Here is a 15,611-nt window from a genome sequence, read left to right on the forward strand (position 1 = left end):
TGACAACATACGTTCAGAGATCGGGAGATACTCATCTTTTTACAACAAAAAAAAACATACCAAACCATCGATGATTACCTTCTCAAAAGTTGAAACCAAACTTTTTGATTATAAAAATTGATTAGTGGTGAAAATAGTGAAACCATAAATACAAAAAAAAAAAAAAATCAAATTTGTACATATAAACTATAAGATTACCTGTTTATTCATTGAATTAGGTCCAAATTTTCCATACACCAGTTCACATCGTCCCCTCCATACATCCACCCTACAATAAAAAGAAAAATTAAAATTAGGTAGAAGCAAAAAAAAGTTTGAAAAAAAGAACAAAAAAAACAAGGGTTAGTTATGATCTGAAATTGAATACCATGAGCAAGGTATTTATATTGAATAGGAGGCGGTGCATGATTTAGGGTTTCTAAATTTTTCGACGATAAATACAAAAAGAGAAAAGAAAATTTACATATTTTAATAAGCAAATCAGTATCATAATAATAAATATTTGTAAAACTGTCATTTATTCATTGTTATCCATGTTTATTTAAAATAATATTTACTTTTTTCCGTAAAAATATGGAATAATAACAACTATTTTAGATTTACTACTATATCTGATACTATCTTATAAAATATATTAAAATTTAAGGGAAAATTCTTTTCTGTTTCAAAAATAAGGCGGAACAATAATATAATTTTTTATTTACAATAGATAGACATGCATGGTATCCATATGCATCATGTCACGCTGATCCATATTTTTTTCCAAAACTCGATCTAATTGCTATTATGTGCAAAAATCACCGCCGTTCACGTTCATGTTCACGTTAGCACTCCATACCTTAATTCACATGTAAACCTCTCTGCCTATCTCTGACTTCAGCTCTCTCATCTTCGAGTCTCCCCAAAAAAGTTTTGACACCACACCAACATTTCATTCGTCAAAATTAAATCGAGTTTGCACAAGGTTACAACCGATTAATAGGTGGTCTTCTACCTTCTATTTACGATTTTATGCTATGAATATATGTTTTTGTCAGGGTTCAAGTCAATCTCCGGATTAGAGACTTATAATCATCCGACGAACAATACGATGGCGTGATAACCGTTTCTAAATTGGTGGGTTCTCTTTCATTGATCTACATATTATTTTTTTTGTTCGTTTTTTTTTCCAAATATTTAGATTGAAACGACGACGAACACGACGATCATACCAAAAATTTCATCTATTCCGGTACATTTGATCTTTATTTTAATTAGTTTAACAATTAATAGCCGTTTACGATTAATTTCGGATATCTAAATCTTATTAATTTGAGTAAGGTTAGAATAGTATTCTTTTATGTTTATATTAATGCTCTGATTAATAATTTTCGGATTTTTGACATTATCATCTTAAATATATCAATATTATAATAAATATTTTCCTTTTCCGATTTTTTTTTTTTTGGTATAATTCCTTTTCCGATAAATTATGAAACAGATCTGTTTACACAAAAGGTAAAAAAGAAAAAAAAAAAAAAAAAAAAAAAAAACCCATCAACCGTCTCCATTCACACGTTTCTTCATTATGATCACGAATTCACGTTCATGGAAGCTTCATCATACATTAACACTTACAAGTTTCTTCGTCGAGTTTTTATCCAAGGTTTCTTCGTCAACTCTGTATCCAAGGTAATAAATATTTGTTCTTTTCATTGGTTAGAATTAAGGGTTCAGGATAGTATTGACGTCTTAAAGACATAACATGGGCAAGATACTATGAGAAGCTTGACTATTCTGCTTCGACAGATCAACAGGTGAAATTTTATCACTAAATTATTAGATCTCTGTTATTGCTATGAATCTATGCTTTATGTTAGGATTTCAAGTTTTGCATTCGTTTAGAAGAATTATATTCACACGACGAAGAACACGATGAATTCAATTAAAGCTTCCTAACTGGTACTTCGTTGTTCCTTTTTTTTTTTTTTGTTAATTATCATGTTTATTGTTTCCAAATTTATTTTTTCCTGGTTAATTCCGAAATTCAATTTAATTTTTCCAAAATTAATTAGATTTCATTAAGAGTAATTAAGTAATTACGTAAAATCAAGGACTCAACAAGAGCCGAGAGTCCGACACGTCAGCAAAAACACTTCTCAAATATTGTTATATATAGAATATAGATTTCTTCGTCGAGTTTTTATCCAAGGTTTCTTCGTCAACTCTGTATCCAAGGTAATAAATATTTGTTCTTTTCATTGGTTAGAATTATAGGGTTCAGGATAGTATTGACGTCTTAAAGACATAACATGGGCAAGATACTATGAGAAGCTTGACTATTCTGCTTCGACAGATCAACAGGTGGAATTTTATCACTAAATTATTAGATCTCTGTTATTGCTATGAATCTATGCTTTATGTTAGGATTTCAAGTTTTGCCTTCGTTTAGAAGAATTATATTCACACGACGAAGAACACGATGAATTCAATTAAAGCTTCCTAACTGGTACTTCGTTGTTCCTTTTTTTTTTGGTTAATTATCATGTTTATTGTTTCCAAAATTATTTTTTCCTGGTTAATTCCGAAATTCAATTTAATTTTTCCAAAAATTAATTAGATTTCATTAAGGGTAATTAAGTAATTACGTAAAATCAAGGACTCAACAAGAGCCGAGAGTCCGACACGTCAGCAAAAACACTTCTCAAATATTGTTATATATAGATGGAAACACTATAACACCACAAACATGTAAAACATTGTTTCCTGTCATTTTGCTGAAATATAAAACATTGTTACCGATATTTGTCCAAAACAAAACTGAGCAAATAAAACTTCTCATCATGTGTTAGAATCTCCAACTCCTGAACTACTTGCCATCTTTGTAGCATCATTATCTTCTTCATCAAAAAGTTCTTCGATGTCTCCTGCAATTTAATGATACAAGTTAAATTAAGAGAATGATTGCATATCAATTAAATATCATCAAACACGCATGGAAATTTAATGATATAAGTTAATAACTTCATATTACAATTTTACCTTCAAGATCTGCATATCCACGAAGCCAATTGCGGGTGCAAATTAATGCTTGAACATTTTGGGGAAGAAGACGATTCCTAAAAGGATTTAACACCCGTCCTCCAACGCTGAAAGCAGACTCTGATGCTACTGTGGTGATTGGGATACTAAGCAAATCAGATGCCATTGAAGCTAAATCACCATACCTATGTTGATTCTCTTTCCAAAAGCTTAAAATTTCCATGTCAGAGAAAGTCTTCATCTCTAATCTTGGTTCATCATCCAAATAGATTTCCAAAGTTGACTTGGTACTTTTTGAAGCAGATATGAGGCTACTTTCAAGCTCAAAAAGATCCTGTAAATACACAAATACACACAAAATTAGTTAAACGAAAACAAGAACTAGTGAAAGATATTCAAATATATTGTTATACTTACATCATTCACATCTGCTTCAAGTGGCGATTCATTGAGAAGCTCGTGTGGAGTAAGTGTGGTTGAAGAGTTCGAAGAACTTGCAGATTTAGTTTGGTATTCTTTATAAAGCGAAATTAGATTATTCCTCACAATATCAACCTTTCCCTCGGCCGTGACGGGATCCACTTTGTCATAAGCTGACCTAAGTATCTGCAACTTTAGTCTTGGATCTAAGGCAGCTCCCATAGCTAGAATAACACTATATTCATTCCAATACTTTGCAAATTTCCTTTGCATCTTCTTAGCCATTTCTCTCACATCAACATCATTACAATTAGCATATTTCTTCAACAACAACTCAATTTTCCACACTTGAATGAAATAAATATTGGCTGTGGGATATTTCACTCTCAGAAGTCATCTCTCGATCAACTTTATGATCATACTTAGGTCTAGCTTCAGGCTGAGGCCTTTCGGGGCAAAGTGTTAGATGGCGGTTCATTGTTGATGTTCCATATGACTTTTCTACTACCAACTTAATACCACAATGGTGACATCTAGCCCTTTCTTTTCCATCTTCCTCTATTCCTACGGATGTAAATTCGTTCCAACACAAAGCTTTCTGTTTTTTACGTACCCGTTTAGCTCGTTGACATGGTTGAGTGACACTTTCTGCTGGTTCTGCCCTTGAGTTTCAACTTCAGCATTCATCTCCATCTCCGTGCGTTCATTTTCAGCTTCTAGAAGAGCAATTCTTTCCAGTGACTGCTGATCCATACTACATAACAAATTTTAATTACATCAACATAAAGTCATAGCTAAGTCTTAAATAAAGACTTGAGTAAAATCCACCAAAATCTAACACCAACCTAAACCCACCAAAATCCTTCAATAAAAATGCCAACCTTTGTGTAACTTTGTCCCAACAGTGATAACGAAAAAGTTCCTCTCTGTGTAAACCTATGTAACACAAAAAACGTAGGAATATTGAGATTTTATTCGAATCATTCGAATAAGTAATTAAGATCAGCGTACAACATTGAAAAGAGTCAATTGTAGATGCCAGATATATATCAATTGATAGTATTTTAGCCCATAACAATTTAAGTATAGCCCTATCTTAACCCGAAATCTTTGATTTAATTTTATCAGGGTTAGAACTTATACTTTTTTTAACGGACTCGGACCGGCCCTAAGTTATAAGCCCATATTAACATCCCTAGTTGTTCATAGGTCCCAATCGGCACAACAGCTTTGGAAGGTCTCGTTTCAAATAGATTCCTCTTACTTTTCTTTTCGTTGCTTAATTAGTTAAATTGTTCAGATAGTGGAATTATATTTGCTCATCACCTGAAATTGCGTTGACTTACTTCATTCATTGATCACTTAGAAGTAGAAATATGAAATTTTCTTGAAAGATTAGTTACCGTTTCATATTTGGCTAAGCTTGAAGTTTTTGGGTTGTTTTGAGGTAATGCATATCTTTCTAGTTCAAGAGAGTATGTGTTTGTTGGACCCAAAGACTTTTGGTAGAACGAAAATCTTGCAAAAAATTCATGGTTTTTTTATAGAGATCTTTAGCATTGTGCCAAAACAACTCAAGAAAATGTAGTCCTCAGATTATTTGTTACAGTGATCACCCATTTTAAACAATTGCTTCTTCAAGTACTCAGAGAGTCACTTTGATTTAGAAAAGCTATTCGTGTCGTGATACTCCAAAAAGCTATTAATGGTCATGCAACATGTTCACAGTCTTGTTATGACCTGAAGAAATTGAGAATCACAGTAACTTGTTAGAAAGGACTCTTAATAAGTGATCCAACTTGTTCATTGTTTCTTTCTTACAAGTTGCCATTGTTTTTTTCTTCATAAAATAGACAAATGTTTCCAACTTGCTCTTATGAAAGTCATATTTGTGTAATTATTCAGCTTGTTGTTCAGATAGGAAAGAATCTCTTCCTGTTGAAAAATGGGTTGAAATAATATCTTCTCATTGATCTTCTGGCTTGTCTCTGCGCAGTTATGCTTGGACAAGTTTGGAACTTTTAGGCCAGATGGTATACTTTAGACAGGAACGGTCAACCTATTCTCTCATCTCTTGCATCTGAAGTCACAGCTAAAAATGGCTTCTACAACACTTCGATTAAGACTGATCCTGAACAAGTCTACGCGATGGGGTTGTGAATCCCAGGTGCTAAACAAAAGCTTTGTTGGGATTTTATCAAGGTCCAAGGATGCATCAGACCAGTTAATACAGAGATGAGCCAACCAGAGAGCAGCATTTCACACTGGTCAGGTAGAGGTAAAACCTCTATGTAAGGCAAGCTACTATAACCGGCTCTTTTAGACCAGTGGATTTGGATTCAGTTTCTGTTTGTTTTATAGTTGGAGATGTCAGCACATATTTAACAGCTTTTTGATGAGTTATTGGAGGGATTGTCAGTTCGTATGGTGACTGATGTCTGATGATGACTATGTAACACCTGTTTACAACAAAGTGTTGATGACTATGTGAATTGCTGTCGTGGGAAGCAAGGCGGCTATGTGTATCCGCCTAATAGTATTTTCGGTGGGATCTGTACCCTTTCAATGGTGCTTTTGATTTTCTTAAGTTAACGCCTCCTCGAGCATCTCAGCTGCAATCTACATCTCCCCCATGATCAATAAAGGTAACACACAACTGTTTACATCAACTGGTTTAGCGGAAGGCAAGTCTATGACAAAGAGAAATAAAGGGACAGAGGAGATGATTAAGTTAGTGTTTTAGTTTTGTTTAAAGGATATTTAGTCTGGGACTGTCATTGTTGTGAATCAAATAGGAGATGGGAACGCTGAGAAGTGTCAGAAACGGAGAAGACGAGAAGCTACACCAAGTGTTTCGAAACACATGGTGAAGGATAAAGAGATGATTGCAGTCTCTTGGAAAAATTGAGTAATTGATTACGAAGAAGAAGAGCACCAACTAGGTTTTGACGACTCTCTTTGATTCCAAAGATATGGTTAGAAAGAAGCCTTCCGTGACACCAGTTCCTTGACCTTGATTTGCTGTGAACTACAGCTTTTTAACGTGGAAACAACGGCAGGTTAGATACAATGAAACCTATGATAAACGACGACGGTTTTGATGAAAGTGAACGACAGTGTTTCGTAAATAACACGATGACGTTTTGGATAAGAAACGACATCGTTTCGATAACAAAGCAAACGACACCGTTTTACTGAATTCAAACGACAACGTTTAATTTTGAAACGACACCGTATTTATAAAGTGAAACGACAGCGTTTTCATTAGAGAAACGACGACGTTTGGATAAGTATCAAAACGACAACGTTTCAATAAGCAAACAAACGACACCGTTTTCCTTAACTGAAACGACAACGTTTTAAGTTTGAAACGACAACGTTTTCATAAGAGAAACGACGACGTTTGGATAAGGAAAGAAACGACACCGTTTGATAACAACCGAAACGACACCGATTTAATTAACTGAAACGACAACGTTTTAAAATTTTGAACGACGCCGTATTAGAATTAAGAAACGACAGCGTTTTTAATTAGTTAAACGACAGAGTTTTGATTAAGGGAACGACGACGTTTCGATGATATTAAACGGCAACATTTTGATACTGTGTTCTGATAATATTGCAACGACGCCGTATTAAGAGTATTGAACGACGGCGGTTTGATGCGGATGCAACGACGCCCTTTTTGTTTGCTGAAACGTTTGCGATTATAATGGTACGGAACGACAGTGTTGTGATAGCTTGGCGTTTGGATTTGGATTACTCGAAAACATTGTTGAAGACGATGATGGTGTTTCCCAATTTCTCTTGAACTTCACGGGAATGGCCATGTCTGGGAATCTCACGGATGAAATTCCTGGTGGGGAAAGAAATCAGAGAAATAATATAACTTGTCATGAAGAAGAGCACAAGGGTTTTCAGATTGGTGGGCTTGAGCCAAAGGGTTTTGCTCATGGAAGTGTTTGAAAAAGATTGGTTCTTGTGAAGATTAGTGAAATTGCGCAAAAGGGTTTTGCTCATGTAAGTGTTTGAGAAAGATTAGTTCTTGTGAAGATGCTTTGGATAATAATTTAATATGGTAACAAATGTTTTTGCAACATAGCTAGTGAGGTTGAGGCTTCGTAGTATCTGGTTTAAGAATTGTTTGTGATAGAGACTAAAGGAGCCATTGTTGGCCATATTAAGAATTAAATCGTTTATAGACATGACTTGTATAAGAAGAGTGCTTCAGTTTCCAAATCATCTTCTGCTTCAAAGTAAACTATTATTAATCACTTTGATTAGGTGACTCTTTTTCTTTTCTCTTCAAGTTAGATTGATGACTTTTGTGTTTTGTGCTGTTTCTTTTCTGATTTTGGAATTCTTTGGTCAGCTGCAACCACTCGTTTTCTGTCAATTCGATGGAAGTGTATGCTGTAACTCCCGGGAAGTCTTGAAGTTGCAGAGACAGTTTAATGCAGTCAAGGTATTACTTTGCTCGGTAAGGCCGATATACCAAACAATAACACATATGTTCATCTAGTTTGGCTTGATGGCGAAACATTATGCTATTAGATTACTTGGATGCTATGGTTCTGTTCATGACTTTTATAACCTCTCTAGTTATCAGTTGATGATTATTCCCTTTTCTGGTTGCACAAGTGTCGTTCTTTCGCAGCAGAGCTTTTTCGTGTTGAGTCATAATATTTCCATAGGTAATGCGTATCTTTCTGGTTCAAGCGAGCATATTTTAGACCGAATAGCTTTTGTTGTGTTCTATAATTTATAAAACAACTCTAGAAAATGTAGTCCTCAGATTTATCACAGTGATTATCCATCTCAATCAATCGCTTTGATATAGAAAACACTATTCATGATACCCCAAACAACTATTAATGGTCCTGCAACATGTTCGGAGTCTTGTTATGGCCTGAAGAAGTACTTGAGAGTCATACTTGTTGGAAATGACTCTTTAGTGGTCCAGTTCTCAAACATGTTCATAATTTCTTTCTAACAAGTTGCCATTATTTATTTATTTATATTCTCTATCCATATAATAAAATAAAGTTTACAACTTGCTCTTATGAAAGGCATGTTTGTGTAAGTTATTCTATATTCAGCTTGTTGATGAGACACTAAAGAAACTCATCCACTCCACTTTTGGAAAATGTGTCGAAAGAATTTGTTCTCATTGGTCTTCTGGGTTGTCTCGGTGAGCTTAATTGTTGTTGTCTCTGCACAGTTATGCTCGGAGAAGTTTGGAACTTTTACACCAGGTGGTACATTTGACAGGAACCGCCGACTCATTCTCTCATCTCTTCCATCTGAAGTCACAGCTCAAGATGGCTTCTACAACGCTTCGATTGGAACAGATCCTGACCAACTCTACGCGATGGGGATGTGCATCCCAGGCGCTAAACAAAAGCTTTGTAGGGATTGTATGAAGGACGTCACAAGAATGTTAATACAGACATGTCCCAACCAGATAGCAGCAATTCACTGGTCAGGTGGAGGGAAAACTGTATTTATGGCACGCTACTATAACCGGCCGTCTTCTAGACCATTGGATTTGGATTCAGTTGCTATTGGTTATAACGATGGAAATCTCAGAACAAATTTAACAGATTTTGATAGATTGTGGGAGCGGTTAGTAGTTCATATGGTGACTAAAGCTTCGTCATCATCAATAAAATATTTATCATTCGATAACAGTAGATTCTATGCAGCTGATGAAGCAAACTTGACAAGTTTTCAAATGATCTACGCCTTAATGCAATGCACGCCAGACGTCTCTCCTTCCAACTGTAACACCTGTTTAAAACGAAGTGTTGGTGACTATGTGGGTTGCTGTCATGGGAAGCAAGGCGGCTATGTGTATCGGCCTAATTGCATTTTCCGGTGGGATCTATACCCTTTCAATGGCGCCTTTGATCTTCTTACGCTAGCGCCTCCACCCTCATCTCAGCTGGAATCTCCACCTCCCCAGACCAAAAAAGGTATGTGACATACTTAGATAAATAATATAAATAAGTAAATTTTAGAACACTGTAAATAACCCTTCTTGTATTCAACTCTAAGAAGAGGTGATTTGGTCTTGCACAGATGAAGAAACGATTCATCCAGGAATTACCATTGGAATTGTCGTTGCAACGGTCATAATCATGGCTCTGCTTGCTCTAGGGGTTGCTGTTTGCAGGAGTAGAAAAAAATATCAAGCTTTTGCCTCAGAAAGTGAGTTCCTCTTGTTTTCTTTCCTATCAGCTGGTCTTGCTGCTAATTTACGAAAGAATTCCACCTTAAAACGACCTATTTCATTGTGCAGCTGCCGATGATATTACAACTGTCGGATATCTTCAGTTTGATATTAAAGACATTGAAGCTGCAACTAGTAACTTTTTGGCGAGTAACAAGATTGGTCAAGGTGGTTTCGGCGAAGTTTACAAGGCATTTGCTCCTAAACTACTTAAGTTGTTTCTGTGTTATATATGTTTGAAGATATTAAGATGATTCGTTAGCTTAAGTTGTAATATGCAGGGTACCTTCTCAAATGGAACTGAAGTTGCAGTAAAGAGGCTGTCAAGAACTTCAGATCAAGGTGAACTGGAGTTCAAGAACGAGGTGCTTCTGGTAGCAAAGCTTCAGCACCGGAATCTCGTTAGGCTTCTCGGTTTTGCTCTGCAAGGAGAAGAAAAGATACTCGTCTTTGAGTTTGTTCCCAACAAGAGCCTCGATTATTTCCTCTTCGGTAGTACTAGTAGTCTAATTTTCCTCTTTATCCAATTTTCTTGAAATCTTAATCTTGGATTTGCAAATGGATGTGCAGACCCAACAAAGAAGGGTCAGCTGGACTGGACAAGACGGTACAACATCATCGGAGGGATTACACGAGGGATTCTCTATCTTCATCAAGACTCGAGGCTCACCATCATACACCGTGACATCAAAGCGAGTAACATTCTTTTAGATGCCAATATGAACCCAAAAATAGCAGATTTCGGAATGGCAAGGAATTTCAGAGATCATCAAACTGAAGACAGTACAGGAAGAGTTGTTGGAACCTTGTTAGTAGTCTCCTTCTTATTTACTTAAAATGGAGACAATTCTCTGAGGAACGGTTTTTGTTACTGATTAACGTAAACATTTTCATGTGTATATTTGCAGCGGTTACATGCCTCCAGAATATGTGACACATGGCCAATTCTCTACCAAATTCGATGTCTATAGCTTCGGAGTATTGATTCTGGAGATTGTTAGTGGCAGGAAGAATAGCAGCTTCTATCAGATGGATGGTTCTGTTTGCAACTTAGTCACATATGTGAGCTAGAATCAACTCAATAACTATACTTATTTTTTTATTTTCTTAACTTGTGATCATGATTCTGAATATGAGTTTGTTTGCAGGTTTGGAGACTTTGGAACACTGATACATCCTTGGAGCTCATAGATCCGGCGATTAGGGAAAGTTATGAGAAAGATGAAGTTACTAGATGCATCCATATCGGACTTTTATGCGTTCAAGAAAATCCTGCAAATCGCCCAGCTATGTCTACAGTATTCCAGATGCTCACCAATAGCTCCATTACTCTAAATGTCCCTCAACCACCTGGATTTTTCTTCAGGAACAGACCCGAATCGGACACATTAAGCCTCAGAGTGGAGCAGGACCAATATAACACCAAATCTGTTACTTGTTCTATCGACGATGCAACGATCACTACACTCACTCCTCGGTAAAATTCTCTTGCTTCTGCACTCTGTTGTATATTACCTCAACTCTATTTTCAAAAGTCAATGTTATAAAAATATTGAGGATTGAATTATTTTTGAATGTGATTATGTGTAATAATAACTTTTTATCATTTTGATTCTGATATATGTATTCACTTTCATTTTTTGCTAAGAACATCTATTTTTGACCAAATCAAGGTTCTCAAAATATTACAGTGAATGAAATCAAACTAGGCTATCCTCTGTTTTAGACCCAACGGTACTTATATCAGGCATCTTCACAAAGATGCAGGCACTCAGTATTTTAGACCCAACGGTACTTATAACACTAAAACCGATATCTTGCTTCCAACGCCAGTTCTCGAGACGGATTCTACAACGTTTCGCTTACTCCTTCACTTCCATGAGGAATTTTGCGGCCTATGTAACTTCCTCGAGCATATACGTGCTGATGCAGTGTCTTCTGTCAGGGTTTTCTGAAGAAGATGTTCCAATGATAGTCTATACTTATTCCCTGATGAATAACTGGATTAGGTTCAAGATGAATATCCGATTGGCTATAGGAGAATAAACAGCCTGAGTCCCATTGTTTCTTGAGCTCCAAGAAAATTCAAATTGTCACGTAGCCATGGAGTGTCATAGATTCTTCTGTTTCTTTATCTTCAAAGAGATACATTCCAGCTTAGTTCGCAGGTGAGATGTCACAAGTTAATAGCAGAACAAGGAAACCAAGACGGTTCTGTACCGGAAAAACGGAGATTTGGGACAAGAGATATCAAAGAATAAGAAGCGACAGCTTAAATACTCGTAAAGTATATGCTTGTGGGCATTAGTTGGTCCATGTTCAACTAATCATTTACCTAACCCCGTTTATAAAATACTCCATTAAACTATCCAAACATTTACGGAGTTGACTAAGTCAATTTCTAATGGGGTTAATATATGATACAAAGAAAAGATGAGGGATTTAAACATATTTTAATGGGGTCAATATAAAGAATTTAAGAATATTTTCTAATTTACTCTTAATTTTTAATAGCAAATATGTTAAAATTCAAAAGTTGTTGGGGTCAAATGACACCACTACCACCAACGTACGTCCGCCACTGGTTGACTTGTGTATGAATGCTTGTAATTCGTATCAATGAAAATTCTAAACACGCAAGTTTTGACGAAATCAACGCTCCTAAATAAAGTTTTCGTATTTACATTCAGGTTCAAAGATTTGTAACAAGTATTAAGAAAAGTAAAATCTAAGGGAAAAAAATGTTTCTGAACAAACTTTTTTCAATGCTCTGTTTTATCTTCATCCTTAGTTTCGGTTTTGTCTCTGCACAAAAATGTGGAGAGTCAATGTTTTTCAGACCAAATGGTACTTATGACACTAACCGTCGTCTCGTTCTCTCAACTCTAGCTTCCAACGTCAGTTCTCAAAACAACCGCTTCTACAACGTCTCAGTCGGTGAAGGAGCTTGGAGGATCTATGCTTTAGGCCTCTGTATCCCAGGGACTGATCCAAAGGTCTGTGCCGACTGTATCCAACTCGCATCAGAAGGTTTATTACAAAACTGTCCGAACCAGACCGACTCATTCGACTGGAGAGGCAACAAGACGCTCTGTTTCGTTCGTTACTCCAACAGCTCGTTTTTCAACAAGATGGATCTAGAGCCGACAGTAACAGTTTTCAGTACTAAAAAGTTTCAAGGTAACTTTAAAACTTACAACAGAACATGGGACGCGCTCATGAACTTTATGATCACCCGAGTCGGTCAATCTCAATACCTTGCCGAAATATCCCCTCGAATAGGTTTTGATCGTATATACACTCTGATGCAGTGTATTCCGGGGCTATCCTCTAACGACTGTGAAACCTGTATTACAGTAAGTGTCCGTAATTACCAGAGATGCTGCAATGGCTTCGTAGGTGGAGTCGTTCGCAAGCCTGTCTGCTTTTTCCGGTGGGATGGTTATGAATATCTTGGTGCCTTTGGTAACACGCAATCATTACCTCCTCAAGAATCTCAACCCCCGCCGCTTCCTCCTCCTGGAGATGGCAAAAAAAATTCTACAGGAGTTATTGTGGCTATCGTTGTTTCCGCTGTTATCTTCGCGGTGCTGCTCGCTTTAGGATTAGTTATTTGGAAGAGAAGAAAATCATACCAAACACTGAAACCTCAAAGTGAGTTACTTTTTTTTAGGGTTTTACTATTCACACATTTTGGAATGCATAATTGTAAGTTAGCAACCATTGACGATATGTTATTGCAGCTGATGATGACATGATAAGTCCACAGTCTCTGCAATTTGATTTTGCAACAATTGAAGCGGCAACCGACAATTTTTCGAGGAACAACAAGCTAGGTCAAGGCGGATTCGGTGAAGTTTACAAGGTATATTTGAGCTGAGCTTTGTATACATATCTATGATTGCTTGATCTTTTATGAAAACAAAGAACTGAGAAGCTTTTCATATGTATATTTGTAGGGAATGTTACCAAATGAAACAGAAATTGCGGTAAAGCGGCTATCAAGAAATTCAGGACAAGGCACACAAGAGTTCAAGAACGAGGTTGTGATTGTTGCTAAACTTCAACACAAGAATCTTGTTAGGCTTCTTGGGTTTTGCTTAGAAAGAGATGAACAGATACTTGTCTACGAGTTTGTTCCCAACAAGAGCCTTGATTATTTCCTCTTTGGTAATAAACAATAACACTTGGTTTAATTTATGTTCCTTTTAGAAATTTTATCTTAAATGCTTATTTCTCTAATGCAGATCCAACAAAGAAGACTCAGCTAAATTGGAAAAGACGGTACAACATCATAGGAGGGATTACGCGAGGGCTTCTATATCTTCATCAAGACTCAAGACTCACCATCATACACCGTGACATCAAAGCAAGTAACATTCTTTTAGATGCCGATATGAACCCTAAAATAGCGGATTTCGGAATGGCAAGGAATTTTAGAGTGGACCAAACTGAAGACAATACAGGAAGAGTTGTTGGAACATTGTTAGTATTCTAATATTCTTCTTTAAATTTGATAAACCTCTTTTTGTTTCTTTTTGTTTCTGATAACATAAAAACTTTCATGTTTATATTTGCAGCGGTTACATGCCTCCAGAGTATGTGACACATGGCCAATTCTCTACCAAATCTGATGTTTATAGCTTTGGAGTATTGATTCTTGAGATTATTTGTGGCAAGAAGAACAGCAGCTTCTACCAATTGGATGAATCTGGTGGCAATTTGGTGACACATGTGAGCAAAAACCAAACCAAAATATTACTCTGTTTTGTTTGTGACCACGAAGGATTTTGATTCTGAATATGAGTTTCTTGGCAGGTTTGGAGGCTTTGGAACAATGATTCACCCTTGGATCTCATCGATCCTGCGATTAAGGAAAGCTACGATAATGTTGAAGTCATTAGATGTATCCATATCGGAATTTTATGTGTTCAAGAAACTCCGGCAGATCGTCCAGCCATGTCTACAATCTTTCAAATGCTTACCAATAACTCCATTACTCTACCTGTGCCTCGACCGCCTGGATTTTTCTTCAGAAACAGATCCAATTTAGACCCTTTAACCTATGGATCCGAGTCGGGACAATCCAGCAGCCAATCTGTTCCTTTTTCTATAGATAGTGCGTCAATCACGCGAGACACTCCTCGGTAAAATGATTGCTTTTGCAATAGTCCTTAGCATTTTCCTTGTAACGCAAGCAACTCCAATTTTCAAATTCTATGTGTAAAGAAGTTAATAGACACATGATCCTATTTATTTTGTATGTAATGTGGGTACATATAAAACCAAATTAAACTTATGTGTAGGTAGAGTATTCCTTTCTTCTTTTTATTCCATGGCAAGACGAGAATTTGTGAAACCACAAAACTGATACATTAACCTCTAAAAACAACCACTTATGAGCCCAATTTAGACTTCTTCAATCCTCTATGAAAATCAACAGCTTGCTTATTCCACTTGACTTGATACAAGAGCTTTTTGCGCCCCCAGATTTTCTATAAACCGGCAACAAATTTTATTACTTCCCTTGAAACATCCATGCAACTACACGTATAATGTGATGATGTTCCACTAAGTTTGATCAACAACATTTGTAGACCTCTCAGGTTTTTCTGTTTCATAATTTTTTTTTTTTTTTTTTTTTTTTTTTTTTTTTTTTTTTTAATTCATGGTAGATCCTAAGCCTATGGAGGGACCCAAACTAATCCCTAAGGGAGGTGCAGCCCATGAATAAACTCTTTCTCTGGATATTCAAATGGACTGTAAGCAAAAGTCTATATCCATGTGGATGTCCAAAAACAATGTGTTGGAGTTTCACACAGCAGGTGGATCAAACTTGAGATGTGTTGGCACCTCAAGCCCATCCCTTTACTGTTAGACCACAAGGTCTTGGACTTTTCATCAAACTTTATCTAGCAGCTTCACATGTTCTAGTATA

The 15,611-nt window shown here is 36.3% G+C and overlaps 3 protein-coding genes and 1 long non-coding RNA gene across 5 annotated transcripts; 3 read left to right on the plus strand and 1 right to left on the minus strand.

The window, feature by feature from the left end:
- Positions 1-2,729: 2,729 nt before the first annotated feature.
- Positions 2,730-4,486, minus strand: LOC110227911 (zinc finger BED domain-containing protein RICESLEEPER 3-like). 2 transcript variants are annotated; one of them, XM_021023927.1, is made up of 4 exons: positions 4,323-4,486; positions 3,439-4,195; positions 3,022-3,355; positions 2,730-2,906 (listed from the first exon to the last, which is right to left on the minus strand). In XM_021023927.1, exons 2-4 carry the CDS (start codon positions 3,724-3,726, stop codon positions 2,821-2,823), a joined length of 708 nt encoding a protein of 235 aa, XP_020879586.1. In that variant the 5' UTR covers positions 3,727-4,195; positions 4,323-4,486; the 3' UTR covers positions 2,730-2,820. The 2 variants fall into 2 exon arrangements, with proteins under 2 accessions (XP_020879586.1, XP_020879587.1); XM_021023928.1 differs by having other exon boundaries at positions 4,287-4,486.
- Positions 4,487-4,640: 154 nt separating this feature from the next.
- LOC110227673 lies at positions 4,641-6,596 on the plus strand. Its single transcript, XR_002331359.1, has 2 exons — positions 4,641-4,678; positions 5,438-6,596. It is a non-coding gene; the product is annotated as an uncharacterized LOC110227673 (long non-coding RNA).
- Positions 6,597-7,952: 1,356 nt separating this feature from the next.
- On the plus strand, positions 7,953-11,320 carry LOC9308658 (putative cysteine-rich receptor-like protein kinase 30). Its single transcript, XM_021022779.1, has 7 exons — positions 7,953-9,416; positions 9,523-9,651; positions 9,743-9,864; positions 9,955-10,165; positions 10,244-10,481; positions 10,582-10,735; positions 10,822-11,320. The coding sequence occupies exons 1-7, from the start codon at positions 8,588-8,590 to the stop codon at positions 11,152-11,154; spliced, it is 2,016 nt and encodes a 671-aa protein (XP_020878438.1). The 5' UTR covers positions 7,953-8,587; the 3' UTR covers positions 11,155-11,320.
- A 1,085-nt stretch (positions 11,321-12,405) lies between these two features.
- Positions 12,406-14,970, plus strand: LOC9308659 (putative cysteine-rich receptor-like protein kinase 31). The gene is made up of 6 exons (XM_021022786.1): positions 12,406-13,327; positions 13,417-13,538; positions 13,633-13,843; positions 13,921-14,158; positions 14,254-14,407; positions 14,492-14,970. The coding sequence occupies exons 1-6, from the start codon at positions 12,415-12,417 to the stop codon at positions 14,822-14,824; spliced, it is 1,971 nt and encodes a 656-aa protein (XP_020878445.1). The 5' UTR covers positions 12,406-12,414; the 3' UTR covers positions 14,825-14,970.
- The last annotated feature ends 641 nt before the right edge of the window (positions 14,971-15,611 follow it).

Source organism: Arabidopsis lyrata (assembly GCF_000004255.2).
Source record: "Arabidopsis lyrata subsp. lyrata unplaced genomic scaffold ARALYscaffold_6, whole genome shotgun sequence".
NCBI classification, from domain to species: Eukaryota; Viridiplantae; Streptophyta; class Magnoliopsida; order Brassicales; family Brassicaceae; genus Arabidopsis; species Arabidopsis lyrata.

What these genes read in the sequence shown, in the direction of transcription:
- LOC9308659 (XM_021022786.1), top strand. Translation starts at nt 12,415, where the DNA reads ATGTTTCTGAACAAACTTTTTTCAATGCTCTGTTTTATCTTCATCCTT. An exon ending in GGAAGAGTTGTTGGAACATT is followed by an intron (nt 14,159 to 14,253) that starts GTTAGTATTCTA and finishes TTATATTTGCAG; the next exon opens with CGGTTACATGCCTCCAGAGT. An exon ending in GTGGCAATTTGGTGACACAT is followed by an intron (nt 14,408 to 14,491) that starts GTGAGCAAAAAC and finishes GTTTCTTGGCAG; the next exon opens with GTTTGGAGGCTTTGGAACAA.
- LOC110227911 (XM_021023927.1), bottom strand. Translation starts at nt 3,726, where the DNA reads ATGGCTAAGAAGATGCAAAGGAAATTTGCAAAGTATTGGAATGAATAT. An exon ending in TTGAAGCAGATGTGAATGAT is followed by an intron (nt 3,356 to 3,438) that starts GTAAGTATAACA and finishes GTGTATTTACAG; the next exon opens with GATCTTTTTGAGCTTGAAAG. An exon ending in TGGATATGCAGATCTTGAAG is followed by an intron (nt 2,907 to 3,021) that starts GTAAAATTGTAA and finishes ATTAAATTGCAG; the next exon opens with GAGACATCGAAGAACTTTTT.
- LOC9308658 (XM_021022779.1), top strand. Translation starts at nt 8,588, where the DNA reads ATGTGTCGAAAGAATTTGTTCTCATTGGTCTTCTGGGTTGTCTCGGTG. An exon ending in ACCTCCCCAGACCAAAAAAG is followed by an intron (nt 9,417 to 9,522) that starts GTATGTGACATA and finishes GGTCTTGCACAG; the next exon opens with ATGAAGAAACGATTCATCCA. An exon ending in GGAAGAGTTGTTGGAACCTT is followed by an intron (nt 10,482 to 10,581) that starts GTTAGTAGTCTC and finishes GTATATTTGCAG; the next exon opens with CGGTTACATGCCTCCAGAAT.